Source organism: Passer montanus, unplaced genomic scaffold (assembly GCF_014805655.1).
Source record: "Passer montanus isolate IOZ18808 unplaced genomic scaffold, ASM1480565v1 scaffold8, whole genome shotgun sequence".
NCBI classification, from domain to species: domain Eukaryota; kingdom Metazoa; phylum Chordata; class Aves; order Passeriformes; family Passeridae; genus Passer; species Passer montanus.
In genome coordinates this window covers 12,562,532-12,586,133 of record NW_024373256.1, presented here as the reverse complement: position 1 = coordinate 12,586,133, position 23,602 = coordinate 12,562,532, and the positions used below count along the sequence as shown (strand labels likewise).

Below are 23,602 nucleotides of genomic sequence, written 5' to 3'. Positions count from 1 at the left end.
TGGCATTAAAGCATGATGCCCTGTGATTTAATTCACCATTTCTCGACATTTCTCTTCCTTCTTCTTTGCTCTCCAGCTCAGGAGTGTCTTGGCCAGCTGTGATTTTGCATTCCCCTTGTCACTGCAGCACGTTGCTGCTCAGAAATCCAACTTGGGAGTTGCCACTGTCTGCTTTTCACTGTTAGAACAAGAAGCTCTGGTTCCAGCCCTCTGTTTGCCCCCTGGAATGTGTCAGGAGTGTCAGGGGAATGGGGGCTCTCACTGGCTGCTAATGCAAATCCTCTGTTGTTAATCTGTAAGGAAATACAAATTTGGAATTACTTGACAGGATTCCACTGAAATCCTTGGCATTGGATGCCTTGTAGCTCCCACTAGTGTTTGAAATTTTGATCTACTGGCACATGCCAGGAAAGGTTTCCTTTCAAATAACTGAAATATCCACTGTGTTTTTATGTGAGGATTTTCTTGTTTCTTAAATTAAAGCACCAAATGCAGTTGATATGCAGTTAAATCCTCGAATGCTTTTGCACAGGCTATCAAGGGAGATGGTGGAATTCCTATTTAGCGTTCTTTTTAAGGAAAAAAAACAAAACAAAACAAAAAACAATAAAAATGGATGGTTGCCCCATATGTTTGATGGTGCTTCAGAGATGCTGCATTGTCCAGAGCACTTCCAGGCACAACTGAGAGCTGCTGATTTTGTCTTCAGAATGAATGCTTTATTTCTGTTCATGGAAATTTAAGTGGTGGTTTCCTAGGGAAGAAAACATAATTTTTCACCCAAGCTGCTGCAAGGTATAAATGCATTTAGCATGTCTTCATCTCAAATTCTGTGGTGTGAATCACATGGAAATGATTGGAGCAGAATTAATTTTGGTTGTTGGCCAGATTTTAATTTTTCACTGCCCAAGTGTTTTTCACATGTTTATTTACCTGAAGATGAGAGAGCACCAGCCAATTAGCATATGGTTCTAGGAAACACAACGGATATTCCAGTTAGTAAAAAAATAATTTAAATGTGTTATTTGTCATCAAGGTGCATGATATGTGACTGGCCTTTTAATGGCTTTTAGAAATGTGCTTCACATAATTTGAGGTAAGCTTTCTTATCAGTATGTCGTGCAATTAATTTAATCTTGTTTCTGTTATTTCCACAGTATTTTTCAATTCAGTGAACCTCATTACATTTGCAAGTGCATTAAATTAGAGTCTGGATAGAAGAAGAGAGATGATTATCAGTTAATTTAATTATATTTCTAGGTTTGCCCATTTAATGATATGTCTGCCATTGTTGTTGCAGCCTTTACAGCAGTAGCACTGTGCAGGAATTAGTTCTGATTCCATGTAAAGTTTGTGTTATCTGATAACTCCTGACAACTGCTGCAGCCACATGTTCAGTAATTTATGAGTCTAATCAAAAGTCATTTACTTTAAGCCTGAAGGCTACAGTATGGAACACTTTCACTGTATTCACCACACCATTTTTGACTCTGCATATGTTGGAATGTTTTTGCAGAGCTTGACACCATGAATTAAGAAATATGACTTCATGTCCTTACAGTGATTACAGGAGCAAGGAAATGTTCCACTGGCAGGGCTCTTCCAGCCAGCTGGACACTGCAGCTGGGAATGTTCTTGTTTCTGAGGAGGAGATAAAAAACAACCCCAAAATTCATAATTTTGCAGTCCTTCATGTGAAATGCTCTACTTTTACTAATAAAATTATGTGGTCCTTTAGAGTAATGCTACAACCTGAATTTTAGTGCTCAGTTTCTAACATGTCAATGTTACTGCTTTTTGCAGTAAATGATATTTTTTACTCCTTTTGCAACTCTTCACTTTTGTTTTTTCCCCTAAAATTTTGTGCCTGATGTTTGAAATTTCAAAGTGCATGGTGTTTGGCCTGATATCTGGAAATCCTGGGCTGCTGAGACTCTCCAAAGCAGTGCTGCATTATCAATTACCTGGATCAATTGTGTAGCTCATTAAAGGCAGATCTATTAAAGCAACAGTTTTAGGTTTTAGACATATATAGATACCCAGTATGAATGTGAGAGGAAAAGAAATTCAGCTCTGAAATACAAGATGTTCCAAGTTCCAATATTTTAAGTTGGCTATTTCTGAGATTTTTAGTGATTTAAGATTTGGAGGTAAATCTTAAATTTCTTAGCAGAAATAACACATAAATGAGGAAGAAAAAAGATTTTATCCAAATTTTACTACACTCTGAGAACTGTTTTTCTATTCCTGTATTTTGGAAGGTGAAACAATTAGATTTACGTTTATATTTACTATTTGTACGTGATGAAACATCCTGGGGCTGCAATGCAGATAATGCACATAGGTTGTGTACATGAAGTTGGTTCTTTATCTGGAAGTATTTGCCACTAGAAGAAGACTCTGATGCCACAAGTCCCATGGCCTGTTTGCTAGCCTGGCAATCTGGAGAGTTGATGGAATGTTTTCCAATGAAATAGATGAATTAAGCTTTTCAGAATATAGATATTTTAATATTTCTGATGCACTTAAGGGGAGGGGGAAAAAAAAGGCAAATTTAGTATATTTTTGAAAGTGAGACCTGTGTGTGGGTGCAGAGTGGGAGAATCAGACTGAAGAAACTCAGAAGGGCTGGATTTGTGAAGCTGCCATTGCAAAAAGTCCCATTCTCCCAGCTGCTCCCTTCAGGGATGGGGTGACCTGCTGCCAGGGGATTATTCCTCACCATGGCTGGGTAGAGTTGTTGTAGGGCTGGTGGAACACCAGTCTGGGTGTTCACATTACTAAGAGCTATCCTACTTCTCCTGGGGTTCTTAAACATCTCTTTTACTGGCTTCTGCCTTGCCTGATTTCCTGAATCCCTCATCCCATGACACACCTTCACTTCTGTTTACACCTCTCTAATTTTTTTTCTCACTTTTGCTTACTTTTACTGTGAAGTTTCTCTTGGCAAGGATGACTGATAGACAGGCACTAATTTATTCAGGATAGTGCAGGGATATGCCAATATGGGCTGGATCCAGTGGGTTTGCTGAAAATTAAAAATATAACCATTACTACATCGCTTGTTGTTTTGTGAGGAGGAGTTAGTCAGGGACAAACCTCCTTCTCAGTTTATCTTGCAGGTTTCCAGTTGGGCTTTGAGGACCACATGTTTGTTTTGAGTTGCAACTCACACTTCTGTAACAATGACAGTTTTTAAACCTTATTATTTTTCTAAAGTACAGTCTCTCTGTTCAGCTCCATTGGAAATAAGTGCTTTGAATTCCTGCCAGTACCCAGGGTCTCTGGCAGAGTCCCCTGGAAACCTGCATGGGCCAAAATGTAATGTTATGCTCCTTTATACTGGCAAAATCATCCCTTGGAGACTGCAGAGCAGGGATAAATCCAGCTGCTTGTCCAAACACAGAAATAAAGCAAGGATTTATTAGCTAGTTTTGACTGCAGTTTTGTCTGATTACAAGAGCCCTCAGCTAATGCTAATGGCAGAAAAACAGACTTGCTTTGACTCTGGATTGCAGAGAATGAAAATAGATTTAATTAATAGAGCAGTGAAAATTTTGTTTAGCTATTTAATACATGGGAGAAGAAAGACTTCTTAAATGAGGATAAAGATACTTGCTTGATCATCATCCTCCATTACAACACTTTTGTGTTCTCTACTTCACTTTTCTAGAAAATGTTTTGGTTTGTTTATTTGTTTTGTTGTTTTTGTTTTGGGGTTTGTTTTTTTTTTTTTTTTGCTTTGTTTCAAACTTGTTAATTGCCTATGACTTATTTAATGATGCTTGCTGTAATGTGAGTGATTTCTGCTCTCCTTGCTTTTGTCAGTTCACTTTGGTATTTTCCCCCCAGCTGGTATTTTTGGAGGGACTGGAATGGAAAGAGGACACCCCTTAGTATTCTGTGTTGGAAAAGTACTGTGTTTCCTTTTCTGGCAGGAAGAATTCTTCCAAATCCCTCCTTGGTCTGAGCTGCTGCTCTTGACATCTCATTATTTGACTCAGCTGTTTCTGTTTCACCTTCACCCAGCTAATTAAGTAACTCCTTGAATGTATTATTCACTATTTGATTCTGCTATCTGAGTCGGTGAGAGAAGGAATTAAAAAAAAAAAATCAAAAAAACAACAAAACCACAACCAAAAAAACCAAACAAAAACCAACAAAAGGATCCCCTTGATGGGATTAGTGGAAGGATTGTGGCTGGACACGGTGGATGGAAATGGGGTTGGCAAACAGGAATCACACTGCCTGAGCCAGCCCTGTGCTGCTGGGAAAGGACTGGGATTAGTGCTGATCATTCCTTAACTACCCCGAGTGACCTGGGAATTGTTTCAGGACATCTGTGGAGTTGGAGGCGTTCTTGGCCTTTATTTCCATCTCTGTTTCCCTGCCCAGCCCTGGTCCTGCAGGGCATCCCATCGCTCTGGGGCAGTCTGGTAGGGGCTTGAGCTGCTGTGGAGCTCGGCCTTGCTCATCATCTTGGCTCCACTGCCAGCACAGATTACTTTCCAGGGCTTTTGGCAATTTGTAAATCATTTATTTCCTTTTCTTGGATTAGAAATGTAAACAGGAGTGCTGTGCAAATGAGCAAAATCCAGTGTTCAGCTGCAAATTATCCATTTGCATTTCCATCCCTCTGACTTTGACTGCCTTTGTGACTAATCTTTTGTACAAAAAGAGAAGGGTTATTACAATTAAATTGATTCCCTTTTTTGCTTTAGATTATTTTTCCTTAATATTTGCATTAAGATACTGAATTAAACATGACTATAAGTAATATTCTCATTCATGTAAAACCTACGTATTTTTATCATATCAATTCAAGCAAACATTTTAAATTTTTTTTATAAACCCAAATTAACAAAAAAATTACTATCACCAGAAAAATCTAGCTTCAGAGCATGATATTAATTTTGGATGCAGGAGATTGAAGTGTGTGAATGAATTCACAGACTGATTCATACATGAATCAGGTACAGCAAGGATTTTAATATATTCCTTTAGAATCCCAGAAAAGTTTTCTGGTTTTAATTTGCAGTTCATTGTTCTGATGGAAGTGTCTCCGTCTCCTCTTTCCAGAGCTGGGTTGTCCTTTCAGCTTTGGTCAGAAGCAGATTTTGGGCTCTGGGATGCCTTAACTGGCAGGAGTCCAGTGAGAGCTGAGAACTCCCAGGGAGGTGTTTTGAAAGTGACTCTGGTGCCAGCCACCAAAATGCCACTGGAAAAGTCCTCATCAAGCCTTCCACAAAACATCTGATATCTGTCTCTAGAATAGTTCTTACAATATATGCAATAGCTTGAGTGTATCCGCACAAAAACATCACTGGGAAATTCTTCTTGCTGGTTTTAAATGATCAGTGCTTTTTCTCCTGATGCAGCTCTGTTGTATTTAAGAAGTGGGAGCTCCATTCTGGAAGGTTTCATGGCAAAACAAAAAGCAAACTGTAGCACATGCTGGTTTTGTGTAATTAAGGTTGCTCTTGCATTATGTTTTGAAGATTGAGGTAGCTCCTAAAGCAAAATCTTGAAGCTTTTTGAATGTACATGTGCTCTGAATTTTGGATAAAAAGCACTGAGTCCAATCATTGAGGATATACCTAATATTTTTCATTTTCAAATAAGAGTACATCTTGCCTTTAGCTAAATCTGCTTTTGGTCTGAGCAGTCACAGACTTTTGGGTCTTGATATTCCAAGGGAAAGGGGTGACTTTAGGTGGGAGTGATGGCTTTGGAATAGCCTCTGACCTCTTTGCCTTGCTTTTGCAGATGCAGTTTTGTTAGCCCAGAAGGTATTGTTCTCTGCAAGGGAAAATAAAGCTGGGTTATCTCCAGATTAGTATTCTGGCAGGTACCTTTTTATACTCATCTTCTTGCTAACGAGAAGATACCTAAATATTTTATTAAGCTACTAAAGGACTGAGAACATTTTATGAGACATGAACTTTAATGAGACATGAAGTAGAAAAAATTAGACTTAGTCTTTCAATAATTTGGAGCAGTGAAAAATGTTAACTGTCTTATCATACTAACAAGGGCTCAGAATATACACAATTGTATCAGCAAACTGAATTTGCATTCAGTTATTTTCTTGGTTTAAACCTGTTTTGAATCTTTACTTTTTACATGCTTTTCTAGAGAAAGGCTCCAGCAAGGTTTCTTGCTGTTTTATTCCAGTGAGAAAAATAAGTTAAAACATAGAAAAACTTAACTAAGTTTGGGGGGTTAATTTAATGTATAAAAACTTAGCTAAAGTTGTAGAAAACAAGATGTTTGTTAGATTCCTTTTTTTAACATATGATTGTCTTAGAGCTCATGATTTTATATTTGCAGGTTTGCATTGTATAATAACATGTTCAGTGGCACTGTACTTTTATGTGCTGGATTTATTTACTATTTGAATCAAAAGATAATTCATGAAATGTGTTTTTCTTTCTCTTTGTGGTTTAAATAAGGCCATATATTAGTTACGCTGTATAGGGTAATAAACAAGTTTCTCAAATTATTTAAACTGTGAAAGTTGAGCAATGACTTCAAAATTGATGTATACACTTGATGAAAAGATGTGGATTTTATTTTTTTCACTGGTGCAATGTCTTCTTCTAGAATTGAAATATTCTTCACTTGAACTTAATGTCAGGTGAATGATTTCCTTTAAATTGTCCAAAAATTCTTAGTTGTATTTCCAAACCTATTTTTTCCCCAGATAGTAAGAGAAATGCTTGTCTTTTTTCTCACCATGTGCTCCACCCAGCCTCTTTGCTAAGGACAACTTCTTTTTTTTTTTTTTTCCTTCTAAATATTTATATCCAAATACCTTTCAAGACAATTTTTCCTATAGCTAGAAAACATTCCTGAGAGCAAGCTGCTGCTCTAAATTTCAGGAGTACCAGCAGCAAGGTGCCCTGGTGCCAGCACCAGCTCATTTATGGCTGAACAGAGGGAGAGATCAGCCAGCCACAATGAACACTTCTCCCTGCATGTTTGGGGCTGTGGTGAGTCACAGGAATTATAAACACAAGAGTAGATAAACATCCAGTTTTTCATAGTGTTTCCTCTCTATTTTCATTGCTCTACAAATCCAGCATTATTATTTTTTAGAGGGCGTGACACATCCATTTCCAGCTCAGTTCTGTGTTCTTATCTCAGAATTCTGTGCTCGCACTTGAAATATTAATGACTTTAGCACAAGTTATATTAATGGAACAGTTATGTCTTTTGGGTTTAAGTAGAATTAATTTTAGGAAACTGTTTCTCATGAGAGTAATCAGAAGCAGCTGTTGGCTTTGCTGCAAAATATGAATGCACAATTAAAAAAAAAAAACAACAGTGACTTAGTAAACAAGGCTGGTTGCTGGAAGCATACCTTTGCTCTGCCTTGCTGTGGCCATACATTCCCAAATTCAAACACTGTGGTGGGTGCTCAGTGTGTACTGAATTTTTAGCTTTCACTGTGCCTTTTTAATGCACCACACTGAGGTTTGTTGAAAATGTACGCACTAAAATTTTCTGAAATGTTTCTCCTTGAAATAAAAGACCTTAGAGGCATTATTGACATAACCTTTCAAATTACAGCTAATTTAGTTCTCTACTGCTTGACTATTTTCCACGTGTAGAGGGTGACTGTAGCCACAAAGCTGCTGTAAGTTATTTTCTGGCTGACTTGTTTGCCCTCTGGAAGATTTACCCTGAGAGCCTCTGGCTTGGAGCAAGCCCAGCTGCAGCAAGCACCGTGTGCTGGGTTGTGTTAGGTACTGGATTGTACTCACCTTTTACTGTCTGGGGAGCCCTTCTCACCTGGGGAATGTATTTTAGCAAAATCACTGCCCCCAGAAAAGCTCTTGGAGGGAGAGCTTTGTCCCTTGCAGGCAGAGCAGAGCACCAGGGCTGATGGAGATAAGGATTTTGTGCATATCTGCAGTGCTCAGGAGCATCCCTGCGTTTCTGAGAGAGCTCTGAAATAGCTGGAGAGTTCCAGTTGCTCTGAATTCCTTCCAGTGTTCTTTTCTACTGTTCTGTAGTTCTGTGTTGCTGGAGAGATGTGTGCCTCTCACCTTGGGAATTACAGACCCTTGCATGTCCTTGTCACCTTTTTTCATCTCCTTGGAACCAGTCTCTCTGGTTGTAAGTCTTCCTTCCTGGCAGTTATACTGCAATCTTTGCAATATGTGGGAATTCCTGTAGAATTTCTCAAGAGAGTTGGTCAAATCTATTTCCTTGCTGTGCCATCAGTTGCCTAAAGCTGTGTTATTGAACAACCAGACCTCTGGGTGCAGTTTTGGTAGCTAAGGGACCTCTAGGATTCCTGGAGCCTCACAGATGCTCAGATATTTAAACATCTGAGGCTTTGCTTTGCTGCAGCTGGGAGTTGCACACCTGGGAATGTGTGCTGCTGAAGTTTGTGCTCATTTTACTCTCCCCCAGGAAATGCAGGTCTGCTGTCAGCTCTGCCTCTCACCAAGTTACCAGGCAGGGTTAAAAAAAGAACACACAGGATGAGCAAGGACTGTGGAGAAGCTTCACTAACCCAAGAAAGGGACCTTCATTATTATTACTATTATTATTATGAATTTGCTGAATTAATTTCCTCCCTTTTCTTTGTCTCTGTGGTTGTTCAGGGTGATATTTGCAATGTAAAGCTTTGGAGCATGGCCTTGGAGTGACTCTTGTTCCATGGTTAGTGCACCATGACACCAGGGGGAGATGAAAGGAATAGAATTGCTGGGATTTCTTTCTTATTAAAAGTGCTTCTTTTGAAGAGTATGGGAGCAGCTCTGGTTTTAGGTTATCACTCTCAGCCAGCAGACCTATTTTCCCATCTCCCCCAGCCTATCTTAAGCTTGTAGGGATCCCAGTTTATACAATTCTCTACAGGGCTTTCTGTTATCTCCTTCTCTCAACTGACAATTTCCCTGTCCAAACATAAACCAGGCTATCTTGCTTTTCTCTCTTTTTCTCTATTACATTAAAAACTGGCTTTGAAACTCCTCTGTTATGACTCTAATATTGGCTGCACATACATTTGTTTTCCTGTCTCGAGCCCAGATCAAGGTCTGCACACTGGGACCACCCTTCTCGTGGGTGAACACGCCCAGTTCTGCATCTCAGCTCAGGCTGTTTGTGTGTTATCACCAGTACCTTGCCATTTTCAAATGCCAATTTTCTCAATCTGCCAAAATACCATTTTCTGAATAACTTTTCTTCAAGTCTATTTGCTCTCTCTAGGCTTGAACCTACCTCGCATTGCTGGACATGGAGTTGGAAATAAATAATTTCTCTTTTGAAGTGTGTATTTGTAAAAATATAACAGCAGTTAACTAAGGTATCATCACAGTGTCATGGCTGACAGAATTTCAGTGGAGGATGTAAACATATGACCTATTCTAAAGTAGGTTAAAAAATATTCCTTTTTAGTGTTGTAGATTTTAATTTTCTAAGTTTCTTTTTCCTTGAAGTATTTATATTTATGTCATATCCATGGCTGTATATTCAGTGTGTTTTCTGTGGTCATTAATAAGCCTGCAGCTGAGACCCTGTGAGTAAAATAAAAGAACCTACAAAAATTGAACTCAGTGATTTACTAACATACAAAGTAAATAATTTTTCAACCTTGCAATGTTCAATGCCTACAAACATGGGTTGCAATCTCTTTTTTAGGCATCTAAATCAGCAATGAGAATAAAAGACAGTTAAATATACATAGGCTCTTATATTTTCTAAAAGTTTGAAACATCCACAAAGAGGCAGCATTGTCTGGGTGCTGTGGCAAAGGAAGATGACTTCAGTAGTCATTGTGATTATTATTTCAGGAATGAAGAATTGGTATTTCATCTTGTTGAAAAACCTTATACCCTTTTTTTGGTCAGAAAATCATGTGCAAAGAAACAAGGTGGTTAGAACAAGTGCTTCTGCTTTGTAGAGTGCAGAGCTGAGACCCTGGGTAAAATGGTGGTGGGTGGCTGAAATTCCTGTGGGGAGGTGGGCATGGAAACCTCCGCCCAAAGCCCCGGGGCAATTCCAGGGTTAAGGATGTTCCGTGTTTCTCTGAGCTTTTACACTGCTGCCTTCTGGTTATTTGGGCTTCACAAACACAGTGTAGTTTTTCAGTGGCTTTTTTTCAGCTGTCAGAATTCCTGACTCAGATTTTTGATTGCTTTTTCTGCAAGTTCAGTTCTGTGGAATTTACTTGATGAACTCGGAGCAATCAGAAGTTAAAAAGGTGTTGGGCTACAGAAACCTCCTCTGTCACTGTCCAGCGCTGTGCTTTTGACTCACAGTCACAAACCCTGGAGTGCTCCATATGCAGGATATCAGAATTGCTGCCTCTGTTGAAACACAGACAGCTATTATCACTCTTAGTGCTCTAATTGTCCCCTTCTACCCTGTATTGTTTAAATATTTGCTTTGCATATTCTAAATGTTAAAGCAAGTTCTTATACAGAATTGAGGATGAATTACCCATTATTGTTTCCTTGACAAATTTAGACCCTGAAAAATGATTCATGATCTTAACTAGTTTCACATATGAAGAAATCAACCTGCTGATCAGAAGCTGCCTCTACTCTTGTGGAGTTCCCCTTTCACTTTGAAATTTCTGACAAGCAGCAGACAGTGGCTGATAAAGTATTTGCCATGAGTGGCATCTGAGAATTTTGTTATTTTTGCTTTTGAGGGTGCCAGATGGGAATTATGTAAAGTACAGTTAGCTGGAGCCTTCAGAGGACATGCACATTTGGGGAGATAATTTTGCAAGTGCTCTCTTGTTGTTTTTTGTTCCTTCAGCACTGCAGGAGGTCTGAGGACAGGAGAGATCACTGTCCTTCATCTGCTCCTTGGTCCTCCAGAGCCTGGGACAGTTCTGATGTGGGCTGAAAGGGTTTTTTGAACCTTTATGTATTAATTACACGTGAGATGTTTGCACTGTGGAGAGGCCAGCAGAGGCAATATTTAATGGAGCAGCTCTGCTGCAGAATCTCAGTGCTCATTTGGTGCCAAATCCTGTCCTGGGTCTGCTCTTCTGAATCCTCTTTAGATCTCCTGAACATCAGCTTCACCTTGGCTTTACTGGATCATTATAGCCCGTTAAGAAATGGAGTGGGAAAAAAAAAAAAAGTTAGTTGTTGGTGACTATCTGATGTGATTTACTCCATATTATCCTTTGATTCTCGTCACATAACTTTGTGGAATATATTTCTCTGACTGCATCATTAATATCATTAGGCTCAGTCAAAGTGATTCCAGTGTAAAAGGATGATGTTCAATGTTTTTGTTGTAAAGTTAGCCAGAGCTTTAGGTGTTCTTTTGAGCTTTTTATAAGGAATGATGAAATTGCATGGTTAATCAGTTTAAGCAGTGAAAAATTAACTAGCAGCAAGAAGGAATATTTTTTATTTGGTGGTAATTTAAAGCTACAGAAACAAGGAAACAAAACTGGCAGCAGATCTCAGATTAATTTACCTCGAAGTTCTTTATTATTGATCAGTTTTGAGGCAGTTTTTACCAGTTATGACTGCAACTCCACATTGTTCCAGGGATTCCAAAGGGAAATAACTGTCTTTATCAGGATTCCTTCAGTGAACATTGCTCACCCTAACAACGTGCTGAAGCTATTTTTACTTTTGCATCTATGGCATTTCTTTTATGACATAATGGATAGGGGAAGGGAGAGCTTGTGTGACTCAGATGTTTTAAGGACAGCCTTTATATACAAAACTGAAATATGTTGAAACACAGAATGGGAAGGAAGACTTTTAAAAACAGTGACCAAAAAAAGCCTCTTTTCCTGATTTTGTACTAATGCATCTGTAATCCTTCTAAAAATCAGAATTTCTAACAAATTACCTTATAAATTCATTTAATATTTTCAATTTTGATGAAAATATGCTTCATTCTATCCACTTAAAGGGATTTTAGGATCCTTTCAGGCTTCAGTGAGTGCTGAAAAGCAGTTAATTATCTTTGTGTTTAAGGATGCATGTTTTACAGAACAGCAGCTCTGTTTTAGTGGAAGATACTATTGTAATTCTTTATTTTCTGTTCAGCTAGGATAAAACATAACAGCATTTTTCTTTTTCCTTCAGAAGAGTGAATATAATGATTTTCTTCCAGAGGATTACTTGTGTTTTCACTTGGTGGATGCATGGCCCTACTTGAGTGCCTTAGTGCTGTTCTGAATGAATTTATAAAAACATCACTGTCTCTTTTAAAACAATGAGTTAAAATATGTTTTGAAAAGTACTCTTCCTTGCTTATGGAGAGAAAATGTAAATATTTGGCCTTACTGTAGCAAGGAATCTGGACCTTAATCTGCCAGATGTACAACAGGCTTTCACGTGAATTCCTTGAGTTTTGGGGCAGCACTGGAATCAGCACCTGGCAGTGATCCCTGTGATAAAATAACCCAGCACTGCCATGGAATCTCCATTTCCTCTTGGAATACACTGATGGCACCATGTGAGATGGAGCTCTTGTTATCATTTCAGTTTTACTGATAATTGCATCCCTGAAGCTTGCTTTAAGAGCAAGAAGAAATGCAAAGTTTAGGAGTGTAGCTGTTTGCAGAGTTTGCAATTTGATGCACTTGTATAAATGAAATCTGAGGCTGGTTAAACTGCAGGAATACATCTAAGAAAAATTCAGGTTGTAATTTGTTTTGCATTGGTTTTTTTCCTAGTTTTTTTTCTGGTCTCCGTTTAGTTTTATTTTGTTTTGTGCTTTTTGAGGGGTGAAGTTTTTTGTTTGTTTATTTGTTTTGGGGGGTTTGTTTAATTTTTTTTTGTTTGTTTCTACTTTTTTAGAGTCCTAGATAGAAAAGTTTCAGCCTGTTTACATTACAATAGCAATTCTTTCTCCTCATTCTAATAGATGATTACTTTATTATTGTTATTATTATTGCACTCCTGCTACCACCACCACCCCACAAAATCCTCACAATTGATAAGGAATAAGAAACTACTTTATGGGCACATTGTTTACTGAGCTGATGTACTACATATTAGTTGAGGCACAATTATTTTAATAGATCCACTCCTACCCCCCTTCACCTTGGCAAGGAATATTGGATTTTCCAGTTCAGTGGGTGTCTGGTTGTTATCATTCATGTGCTCTATTGCAGTTATTGTTAATGGTTATATGAACAGCAAAATAGGAAGCATATATCACCTGTCAGCCTGTGTTCTCCAGGCCCAGTTTGGGTTAAATTATAGTAGGATTAAGAGCAGAAGCTGCTAAAATTCAGTTTCCATGAAGAAGTTGTGGATTTTTTTCCCCCCTCTAAGGTTTAGGATTTGTGTTCAGTCTTTAAGGAAAAAGTATCAGTATATTAGGATCATAAATTTTGAATTGGTCTTGCCAAAAAGTAATTTAGAAAATTTACCAGATCAAATAAAAAGTGTGTTAACCTGGTTTATAGAGAAAGAGGGAGAAATACATTTTTCTGCTTTAATGTGACTCTAACAACTTTCCAGTTTAAGGGAAATGTGTGCAGTTATACTTACCATGGAATGAAAATAATTCACCAAAGCAATGTTCTGAGTTCAGGAACAGTGCCATTTGTGTTCCTTAAAAAAAATGGGCTTTATGTAATCAGTTCTTTAGCTATGAAATTGATCTCCTGTCACTATTTTACTTTGTTTTAAATTGTGCAGCTTAGATACTATCCTGTATTCATGCTTGGGTAACTTGATTGAACTGGAAGAAAAACTTTATCAAAAGCACACATTTGTGTATTTTAGCCTATAATACAGAGAGTACAGAGAGAAAATGTAATGTGGGGGTAGCAGCTGGGGGTGATCACATCTCTGATGTAAATTTATCCCTCAGATTCTTTTGGCTATGCTGAATTGGCATTTCTTAATATGAAATTCTTCATTTTATACAGATGATTTTTTTTTTTTGAAGCAATGCCACAGATTTGGTGAGATAATATTTTAAATTGAATTTTGCAATAAGTATGGCAATCTTTTTCCTGGGTCAACACATCACCTACTTCATTAATTAAACTGGAACATTCACATTTTATCAAGTGTCATGTAGTTGAAGGTTACAGGATTGAGGATGAAGGATTCTCCTTAGGACTGAGAGAAATGTGTTGTTGGTGTGAATTGTAACATTTGAGAGAGACCTCTGATGCATTTTAAACACTGCTCTACTTATTCAGTTTTTACTGGTGAAACGAACTATTGACATCCAATCAACTGTTGATGAACAAACTCAAACCAAACAAAAGGGTGTGCTTTTCAATATTACGTGTAATTACACTGTGGGATTGCCATGAGATAGATCAGAGGCCAAAAAGATGAGGAGTTTCTGAAACAGAGTGGATGAGTTAGTGAGATGACATCTCCTGGTTATGAAATGGCAAAGGAGCCCTTACCCTACTCAGGTAAATCAGTAATTACCCTGCTCAGGTAAAGGAGCCCTTGTCCTGATCAGGTAAATCAGTCCTTACCCTGCTCAGGTAAATCAGTAATTACCCTGCTCAGGTAAAGGAGCCCTTGTCCTGATCAGGTAAATCAGTCCTTACCCTGCTCAGGTAAATCAGTCCTTGCCCCCTTTGGGATGGTCCAGAGGCTGCAGCCTCAGTGCTGAGGCTCAGCTTGTGGCTTGTGCATTTAAGTAGAAAAGCTTTGTGTTTAGACAGGAGGGACAGTGAGGGTTATAGAAATACTCTGGAAGTTTTAGTCCTTCACAGCTCCTAAAAGTCAACAGTGTGATGCTTGATGCTTTATTCCTACTGGATTTTTCTGCAGGGAATAGATGATTTAATATGTGGTGAATGAGAAATTGCAGATTATGAGATGAATAAAGATAAAAAACTTTGAAAAATGCATTTTGATGGCTACTTTTTTTTCTTTCATTTCTCTACTAGTTTAAGAAAAGGAGGAGGAAACTGGTTTTCTTAATTTTTTGATTGATCCAGATCTGTTTATTAAGTTCTTGTTTTGCTGCTTTAAGATTACCTGGCACCTCTCTCTCCCAAATGCCATAGCTCATTTTTGCATTTATCTTTCATACACACTTATGTGGGAAAAACATTTGCCAGTCTGAATATACAGTGAAAGCAATTTTAAAGAAAATGCAGGAACTGTTCCATTTCGGTTATGTACTGAAATGTCCTCACATACTGCACAGTACTACACAGAGATATTTATTATCTACACTCCAATTAAAAATACTGCATTGGTTTGTTAGGCATTTGAAAGTATTTACTACAACTAAGGAATCAATATTCCTTATTTAAAAAGAAGGCTAATTCCTCAGTGCACATGGATCTATACACAAAACCACAAAATCTATGTGCACAATAGAAGAAAGGGGTTTAGGGATATGTAGGGGCAGTGTGGCTTTATGGTTTGTTTGATGGGGGGGAGGTTGTTTGGTTTGGTTTGGTTTTTTTCTACATCTCTTGACCAGCACTGAGACAGAGTTGTGCTTTTGCAAGAAGCTGCCAGGGCTGTTTGTGTTCAGTGATGTTTTGCTCATCACTTCAGTGATGCTGTAGAGGGCAAAGCATCTGTCTGGGGGGAAAGAGCCAGGAAAAGGTGCAGGAGGAGCAGTGCACCGTGGGTTTGCTGACTGCAGAACTCCACGGATGTGCTGCTGAGACACCTGAGTGGAACCCAAGTTGTGAGCTGCAACCCTGGGAGCAGAGCACGTGCTGGGGGTGCTGAGAGCTGAGCATCTGGGAGCAGAACCAGGTCTGTGCCTCTGCCATTTGGCTGTTTTCCTTGGCAGGCCTCCCTGCTGGGCTGGCTGAGCTGCTCTCTGTGCCAGGGGAATGGCTGTGGGGCACTGGCTCTGCTGTGACCAGTGTCTTTTTAGCTGTGTGCTTCTGGAAATGTTGGGGAAACCAAAGGGTTCTGCTGTCTTCATGACAGCACAGCTTGGCAGATGTTTCAAATCAAACTGGGCTTGTTTACCCTACACTGGGCATGGAAGAAGAAATAGCATCTCAGTCACTCTCTCCTTGCCAACAAGAACAAAAAAACTGACTCTTGGTCGATAAGGAAACTTCTCAAAGCTAAATTATATCAGCTTGCTGCCCGAGGCTCCAGTCCAATTCTTTATTTCCCCTGGATGTTGAAGCAATAGCTGTCATCATCAGAGCTCCTTTTGAGTTTGCTGTGATGGGAGCAGTCCTTTGGATGCAGTGTTCACTTACACCTTTGTTTCTGCGCTCTTATTAGTGGGATGACACAGTGCTGGGCCAGGAGGCTGAAATAATTTCCAGTGCATGAAGCACTGATAATTTGTGGCCTGACTACTCGTGACTTTCGAGAATAGGTAGGAACTGAAACATTTTAAGTTTCTGATGGCTGTGGGTTAACCCCAGTAGGCAGCAAAACCCCACTCACTCCCCCTCAGCGAGGCACAAGTGAGAACATTTGTGGGTTGTTTATTAAAGGAAGTCTTGAGTCCAACGTGAAATTCTGCTTCACTTTTTAACTCAAGAAAGTATAGTAAATAACATAGCCAGCTTATTGGGAATGTAACTGTTTTGCTGCACAGAAACAGCCATATTTTTTGAAAACATAATAAAAGCATGAAACTCGACTTGTGATAAAAGTGTAGTGTAATATCAAAGAGAAAATAGATGTTTACATAGCCCTAATTTTCCAGGGCACTTCTGCAGTCATCACACATTTTCTGTTATTAAACAATTCCTGTCCTGTCACTCTGTGAGCTTGAAAAATCCCTATTTGATTTAAAATTTATGCTTTTTATCACTACATAGCTCAAAATGACTGAACTCCATTTAAAAGTTCAACAAAAATCCTGTTCAGTCTTGAAGGAACTTATTCTGTGAAAATTTGACTTAAGTGAAATAGTTTTATTATTGATTTATATCCTGTGCCCCCACAATTGCCTCTCAGTAAACACAGGCTCCTTCCTAGCAGCCACTTCAGCATCTTCACTTCACAGAGTGAATCCTCCTCCCCTCAGCATCCTCACCTCTCTTTGGGGTCTTTGATCAGCTGGAGTAGGGCATGGCTTTGCAAGTGGTGCTCTGTCTTTTCCTCAGGCACTTATTTATGAAAAAAAACAGGAATATCTTTGAGCTTCTATTTATTTCTCTGTCAAATATGACAAAACTTAGTAAACATATTCTAAAGATTTTGAGGTGTCTGAGGTATGAAGCAATTTTGTGTGCTTGTTTCCTTTAGGAAACCTGACTGAAAAAAGATTGATTCCTTCAGGAGTTGTGTTGTGCTCTTGTGCTGTTGTTAATTTGAAAACATAAACTGTCAAATTAGGTTTCTTTCTCAGGAAGTTGCATCTGTACTCTGGGTATATATTGCCAGTTGTCCCCTTCCCCAGCTCACACAGTCTGTGGCCCTGCTGAAATCACACCAGCAGCTTTCTCAGCTCCTTGGATTTATCAGGAATATCTATTGACCACCTGGATTTCAGTGATCTCAAATATATGACTATTTATGTGGCTGTTGGTCTACCTGACACCTAAGGCAATTTTATTAGATAAATAAAGTTCAGTTTAAAAATCCACTTTTAACAGTTTAAAACTGTTATAATTTACAGTTCTGGAAATTCCTTTCCTTGAAAGTAGAGGGACATATGGAAAAGGAATTTCTGATGTGACCTGTAGGTCAAAATGATGTTGCATTTAGGAATCTTAAGTGGTTTTGTACTGTCCAAAGTAACAACTTTACCAAATGGCAGTTTCTGTTGCTGGCTTTGAAAATGAAACATTTACTAGCCCAAAATTAAGTCTTAACCTGATCTAGGCTTCAAAAGCCAATATTTACAGCTTGATACTGCTACATGGCTGATTCCCATCTTAAAATGACATCTATATCTTCCAGAAATGCTGCCTATTTGATGTGTGGTTTTGGGATATCTCAGGAGAAAGGTGGAGGTTTTACCCTCAGGTACCTTTGCATCACTGGGCTAATGAAACATCTGTTTGGAGAGAGGAGGGGAGTGTGAGGCACGAGGATTCTGTGCTGGGCAGACGTGTCTGTGCATCTCTGAGTGTTTGGAGAGCATTAAGGAAAGGACAAGTAACTCCTGAAGGTGAGAGAAGGAAAAGAAAGAGGAGTGTGAATGTTTTATATACTCCAGTCCATAAAGCTCCAGCAGCAGCAGTACCTGTTCCCTCAAACAAGTCCTTATTTAGGAAAAAGTCAAAGATTTCCTTGGGGAAAAGGAAACTTGGAACCTTGGGTCTCAGTTTTAAAAATATCTACATTAAAAAAAAAAAAGTTTTAACTCTTGATAGTCTGAAAAGTGTAAAAGAGCATAAGCAATGGGCTGGAAGCAGAAGAAAGCAGAAAGCAGAGCTGGTGCTCACTGGCACAGCCGGGTGGTGGGTGGCTGTGTGGGAGGGCACACACACACCAGTACTTTCAAATCTGTATTAAAAATACAGCAGTATTTTTGTAAGCAGTAATTTTTTTATTATAAAATTTGTCAGTTCAGTTTCCAAGAGTCTTGCAAACCTTCCTCTTACAGCCTAATCTAGAAACAAGAGCAAAAAACTCCCTAAAGTCTAGAGAATTTGATTTTAAACCTGTGCTCAGATGGGTTGTGTCCTCATTGACTCTACTCAAAGTGCCCCAAGGCTGCCCTGGGGCTTCAGAAATAGGTGCAGATGGCCCAATTTTCTCCTGGTTTGAGCTTGTACACACAAACCTCATGGTCCACAAATGTTAGTCGATAGAAATGAAGCTATTTCTTTCAAAATATATGAAGCTCCTCTCCTACATCTTTGACATTGCAACTGTTGAAGCCATTGGAGTCCTTGAATTGGTTTGTTAATTTGATGAGGCTCCTGCCTCTCTGAGTTGCTGGGGACAAACTTAGTGAAGACTTGAATGTCACATTCTAAGGTTTCATTTTTCACTTATTTTCTTCTTCAGTAAGTATTACGGTGTGGTTAATTTGTTCTCTGGGATGGATGAAATAGAACTAATATGAAATTCAAATGAATTCTTCTGCTGGCAGCCTGTTTGTTAGCAGCAATAATGAAACATAATGGCCAATGGATAGAGAAATACATTAAGTATTTTTCTCAATAATTCAGGGGTTTGAAATATTTAACAGTCAATAAAAATATCCAGAAGAATCAATAACCTAGACTTTGACAGTGTACTTTTTAATTTTATATAGATGTATGTATATATATATATATATATTCTTATTTTGTGTGAGATCATGTTGCCTTTTTAAATGCTTAACTTATTAAGGAGCCTATTTCATCTGTAGAAATTAAAAAAAAAAAAGCCCCAAACGATGCAAACCACCTTTAATCTCTAAACTACTGGCTGTTTAATGAAGAACACCTGCCCAGCAATCGGTTTATCTTTCATGGGAGGCTGAGCAGGATTTTACAAGGTTATTTGCTTCCACCTACTGCTCATCCTCGATATTACAGAGGAATCCAGCCGGGGAACACTGGGATCGTTGGAATTGCAGAGGCTCATCCTTCCTCCCCCGGGCTGGGGCAGTGCAGTGTGAACAGGAATTGGGTTTGCCTTTCCCTCTGCCTTATGGTCACCTGAGGAAAGGAAATAAGCTGGAAGTTCAGATCACTTTTCTAAAGCTTCTGCTTTCTTGTGGTTGTTTGGGAGGTTTCTGGCAGGCTGTGTTGGGATGCCAGGGCACAGAGGAAGGAACAGGGCTGGGATGGCAGGGAGAGAGCAAACTGCAGTGCGTGGTAAAGCCAGGGCACTCGGGGTGGGGGTGTTAGCAGCACCAGTGGGTACCTCAGGTAGTGATTTCACTGTTCCTGCTTGCAATTCCAGGAGTGAAATTAAACATGGAACTACAGAAACTATGTAGAATAAAGTATATGCAGATTTCTACTGCATCCTAAAGCAAAAATCTCATTCAGGGCCATGCTAGTACTAATAATTACTTGTGCTTTCTAGAGCTTCACTTCCCTCTATTCAGTAACATTTCTATACTGCTGCTGTTGATGAAGGTGGTGCATTTGTTCAGTAATACTTTCATACTACTGTTGTTGAAGGTGGTAGATTTGTTCCCCAGTGTGTTAAACTTGAAAAATCCCAGCCCTTAAGCTTGTTCTTGTCCTGCATTGCTGCTATGTCCTGCAGAAAACCTTGCTTTGTTTCCCTGTTGCTGCCACCAAACAAAACAGGCCGAAAAGAAACTTTATATAAAACATGGAGCTCTTAATATGTTTGTAATAATATTATTTAATTGGCTGTTAAGCAGTGACACATAGAGAAAAAAGGAATTGTGTAGGTTTTAAACTGAAATGGATGAGAGGGTTTTCTATTTCATTTTGTCTTTTCCATGAAACAACCTGTGAAATATTCTATCATTATATAGTTTGCCTAAAATAATTCTTCAAAGGGAACACATTTTCTGAGTTTTTCCTTTTTATTTTGTGATGTAATATTAAAGAAGGTGCCTGATACATTGTTCAGATCTCTAGGACTTTACGATTGCTTTTCAGCAATGGTGCTTCTTCATCTCAAATAATTCATAGAGCTGGGATATTTGCAATACACATATGAAGTGACAGTACTTTGTCATTTTGCACTTAGGGAAAGTAGCACAGATGTCTCCCAGAGAACATTCTCATTTCTTCCCTTCTTGCTCAGAGATTGACAGATGATTCATTTTGGTGGTTTTTAAAGCTTAGGGTCTGTGTACATTTTTTATTTAAAAGAGGTATATATAGGATGCAGACATGTACTTAAATATTTATATTTAAACATGGATTTGTTTAAGTCAGTAGCTTGTCTGGTTTAAAGAATTACAACACTAATTGCTTCAGAAAATTAACTGGTTATTATCTTGCCCTTGTGCAGAAGTTTGAATCCAGGTGTGTAGTCTTGAAGACATACAGCTGCTTTCAAAGATAACACATTTTTGCAGTGAGACTGAACCCATGCAGATGTGGTTTTCATTGCTAGAGATGCAGTGATTAATTTATAAAGATTTGCTTTCCATATCTTTAGCTAGATAGCCAAACACTCAGGGATGAATTACTTGTCTAATGTTCAGGGGTAAAACACAGAGTAGAAATGCTGAGATTTGCCATTCACCCTGAACCTTTTCCTGGGGCTGGTCAGGGCTCCAGGTGAGGTCTCAGCTCCAGGTGAGGCTCGTTGTCTCATCAACTCCTGATTGTGCAGGGCAGGCTCAGCTGGGCTGGCCCCACCTGGGTGGGGCTGGGGCTGCTCTGGTGCCTCTCTTTGCTCCTCCAGACAACCATGGAGGGTGAGCTGTGCTGGCAGGGAGCTGGCTTTTGTTTCATCCAGGTAAAACTGCATTTTTAATTGAGAAATGAGTGCTCGTGAACTTGGGGCTCTTAGAAATTGCCTTTAATGGGAAAGGGCAGTGGTGAATTAGCAAACTGCACTGTTCCATGGACAGCAGGAGGGACCAGAGTGCTGTTGGGCCTCCAGGTATATCCATCATGATGAGAGCCTGTAATAGCCCTGAGAGGAGCTACTTTATTCTGCTTTCAGTTAATTTAGGTCAGTGTGTGAGACAGAGCCACTCTTGTCCTTGGTAATATGGAAAGAGATGATTCATTTTTGATTAACCAATAAATATGTTAAAGAACATTACACTCTTTCCAAAAGGTGACTTAGGGCACAGCTAGGACACGAAGGCACTGGTGAAAATGGAGTTTGAATTCATTCCCCTGAGGGAGAAGGCTTTTGGAAAGCTCAGGTTTCTTCCCTCCCCAAAAAGAAGCAAGTGTAAATACCCAAACAGGCTCAGGAAGTCAGCCTGTAGGCAGAGAGAGTATTTCCTTCTCCTCCACGTGGGAGACGTGGGGAGAGACTGTCTGGCTGCCAGAAAGGCACACTTGAAAGAACATTTTTGAGTGTTATATTCCCCAAACTGCAGTCTGGTTCCTCATGAAAAGTGATGGAATAAAAAGAGTATTAGAGGTGCTGATTCATGTATTAGACTGGCTAGAATAACAAATGTTTTTTTGCTCTTTAAGAAGTGATGTAACTTTATATGCCTTATGAGACTGTCTTTAATTTGCTGTGAATTAAAGTTTTTTTTTCAAGAAACCTTGCTTCACAATTTAATTTTTAAGGATCTTTTATAGGTGTAGGTAGGAAGTCTTTGGCTTTGAAGTAAAACCAACCCTTCATTTAATATGAACAGACATGCTGTTGAAGAAACATAAATTCTTCATTTTACATTTGTTTTCATTTTTAATAGGAGCTGCTATTTGCTGTCAGCATTTGAATTTATGTGCAAGTAACTAACCAATAATTTGAAATCTGATTAGAGTAGGTCTAGCTTTGGTGAGAGGTTGGGCAAGTATTTTTCATGAAAAATGTCCCTGAGCCATATGTTATTCTTTCCCCAATAGAAATCTCTGAAACTGCAGTAGTTAAGCAAAATTGGCTTCCAAGAATCTCCTCACTAGAAAAGTAAAGTTGAAAAAAAAACCAAAATTAGTAGGTCACTTCTCTACAGTTTAGTGACTTGAGTTGTATTTGGTTTACTCGGTTTCCAGTAGTAAATTTCCAGTTTTACTTGCTGTAAAAAGGGCGACTAAAGCTATAAATGCCTTTTGGAGTGTAATTTTTGTGATAACAATTATCCCTGCATGTCTTGAGCACAAAAATCCATAGGTTCAATGAGTCAAAATGCTTTAGGAATAAAAGGACCATGTGTTGGGTGTCGTTAGGTTTTAGATAATTTGTTTCACTCCTGAAGAAAACCTGTCCAAGATACCCACATGTGTACAAGTCTGTGCACACACACGTTTCCATGTTTATCATAAACAGAGGCTTTGCTGTTCTTGCACATTGCAATCAGACAAATCTTTATCAACTCCTAGCTAGCACAGATAAGAGACAGAAGGTTGAGCAGTTTCTCCTCTTTAGCTTCCTTTATATTTCTTTCAGTTTCTATTACTTCTTTATTAAAAAAAAAAAAAGTGAGCAACAAATACATTTTCCTCAAGATAGAAGCAAAAATTAAAATTTATACTAACAAATCATATTTCTTTCTGAGAGCTGGCTACACCATATTGAAATAGGTTTGGGTGGGGTTTTTTTGTGTGTTCTTTCAATCCTCCGTTTAAATTTATGTCTGTAGTAAAGTTTAATAAGCTTCACCTAAATGCACAATACTAGACATTGTGTATTCCAATAAACTCTGTGTACAAAAATAACAGTTCTTCAGCCAGTGCTGGTCAGTGTGCTTTGTGACATGGGCTTCTCTGTTTGTGCTTTCAGGACACTAAAGCAGAGTGCAGTTCTGGTGTAGAAACTGAGGACAGAAAAGTAAGTGACTTGTTTTAATGTGATTTCTCAGGCAGCTCTACTAGCTGGGATTTTCTCTGGTTGTTGTTTGTTTTGTTTTTAATTAAACCATGTGAAATTATTTTATGGTTCTTTACATGTGTATGTGTTCATAACTTCAATGGGGACAAAACAGTCTTACTCTATTGAAAATACCTGTTAGAAATTTGAATAACTGTTTTTATAGGAGAAGAAGGGAATTATAGTCTTAATCTCTTTTTACTCAAGAAGTTTACAAGGCATTTGCACTTTGTATTCTTGATTTTCATTATTAACAAAGTGCTTGTGTGTCTTTCATCATAAAGTTGGCGTACCATGTTAAATATTTGTAAGAC

At 38.7% G+C, this 23,602-nt stretch overlaps 1 protein-coding gene across 31 annotated transcripts in view; it reads left to right on the top strand.

Moving 5' to 3' along the window:
* Positions 1-23,602, top strand: part of RBFOX1 (RNA binding fox-1 homolog 1) — a 1,145,409-nt gene that overhangs the window by 603,957 nt on the left and 517,850 nt on the right. For 27 of the 31 annotated variants that reach the window (XM_039732124.1, XM_039732135.1, XM_039732144.1 and 24 more), the window contains one exon: positions 23,202-23,249. The exons of the other annotated variants lie outside the window; for them this stretch is intronic. In XM_039732124.1, the coding sequence (XP_039588058.1) occupies positions 23,202-23,249 (48 nt within the window). The remainder of the gene's footprint in view (positions 1-23,201; positions 23,250-23,602) is intronic. 31 annotated transcript variants of the gene reach the window in all.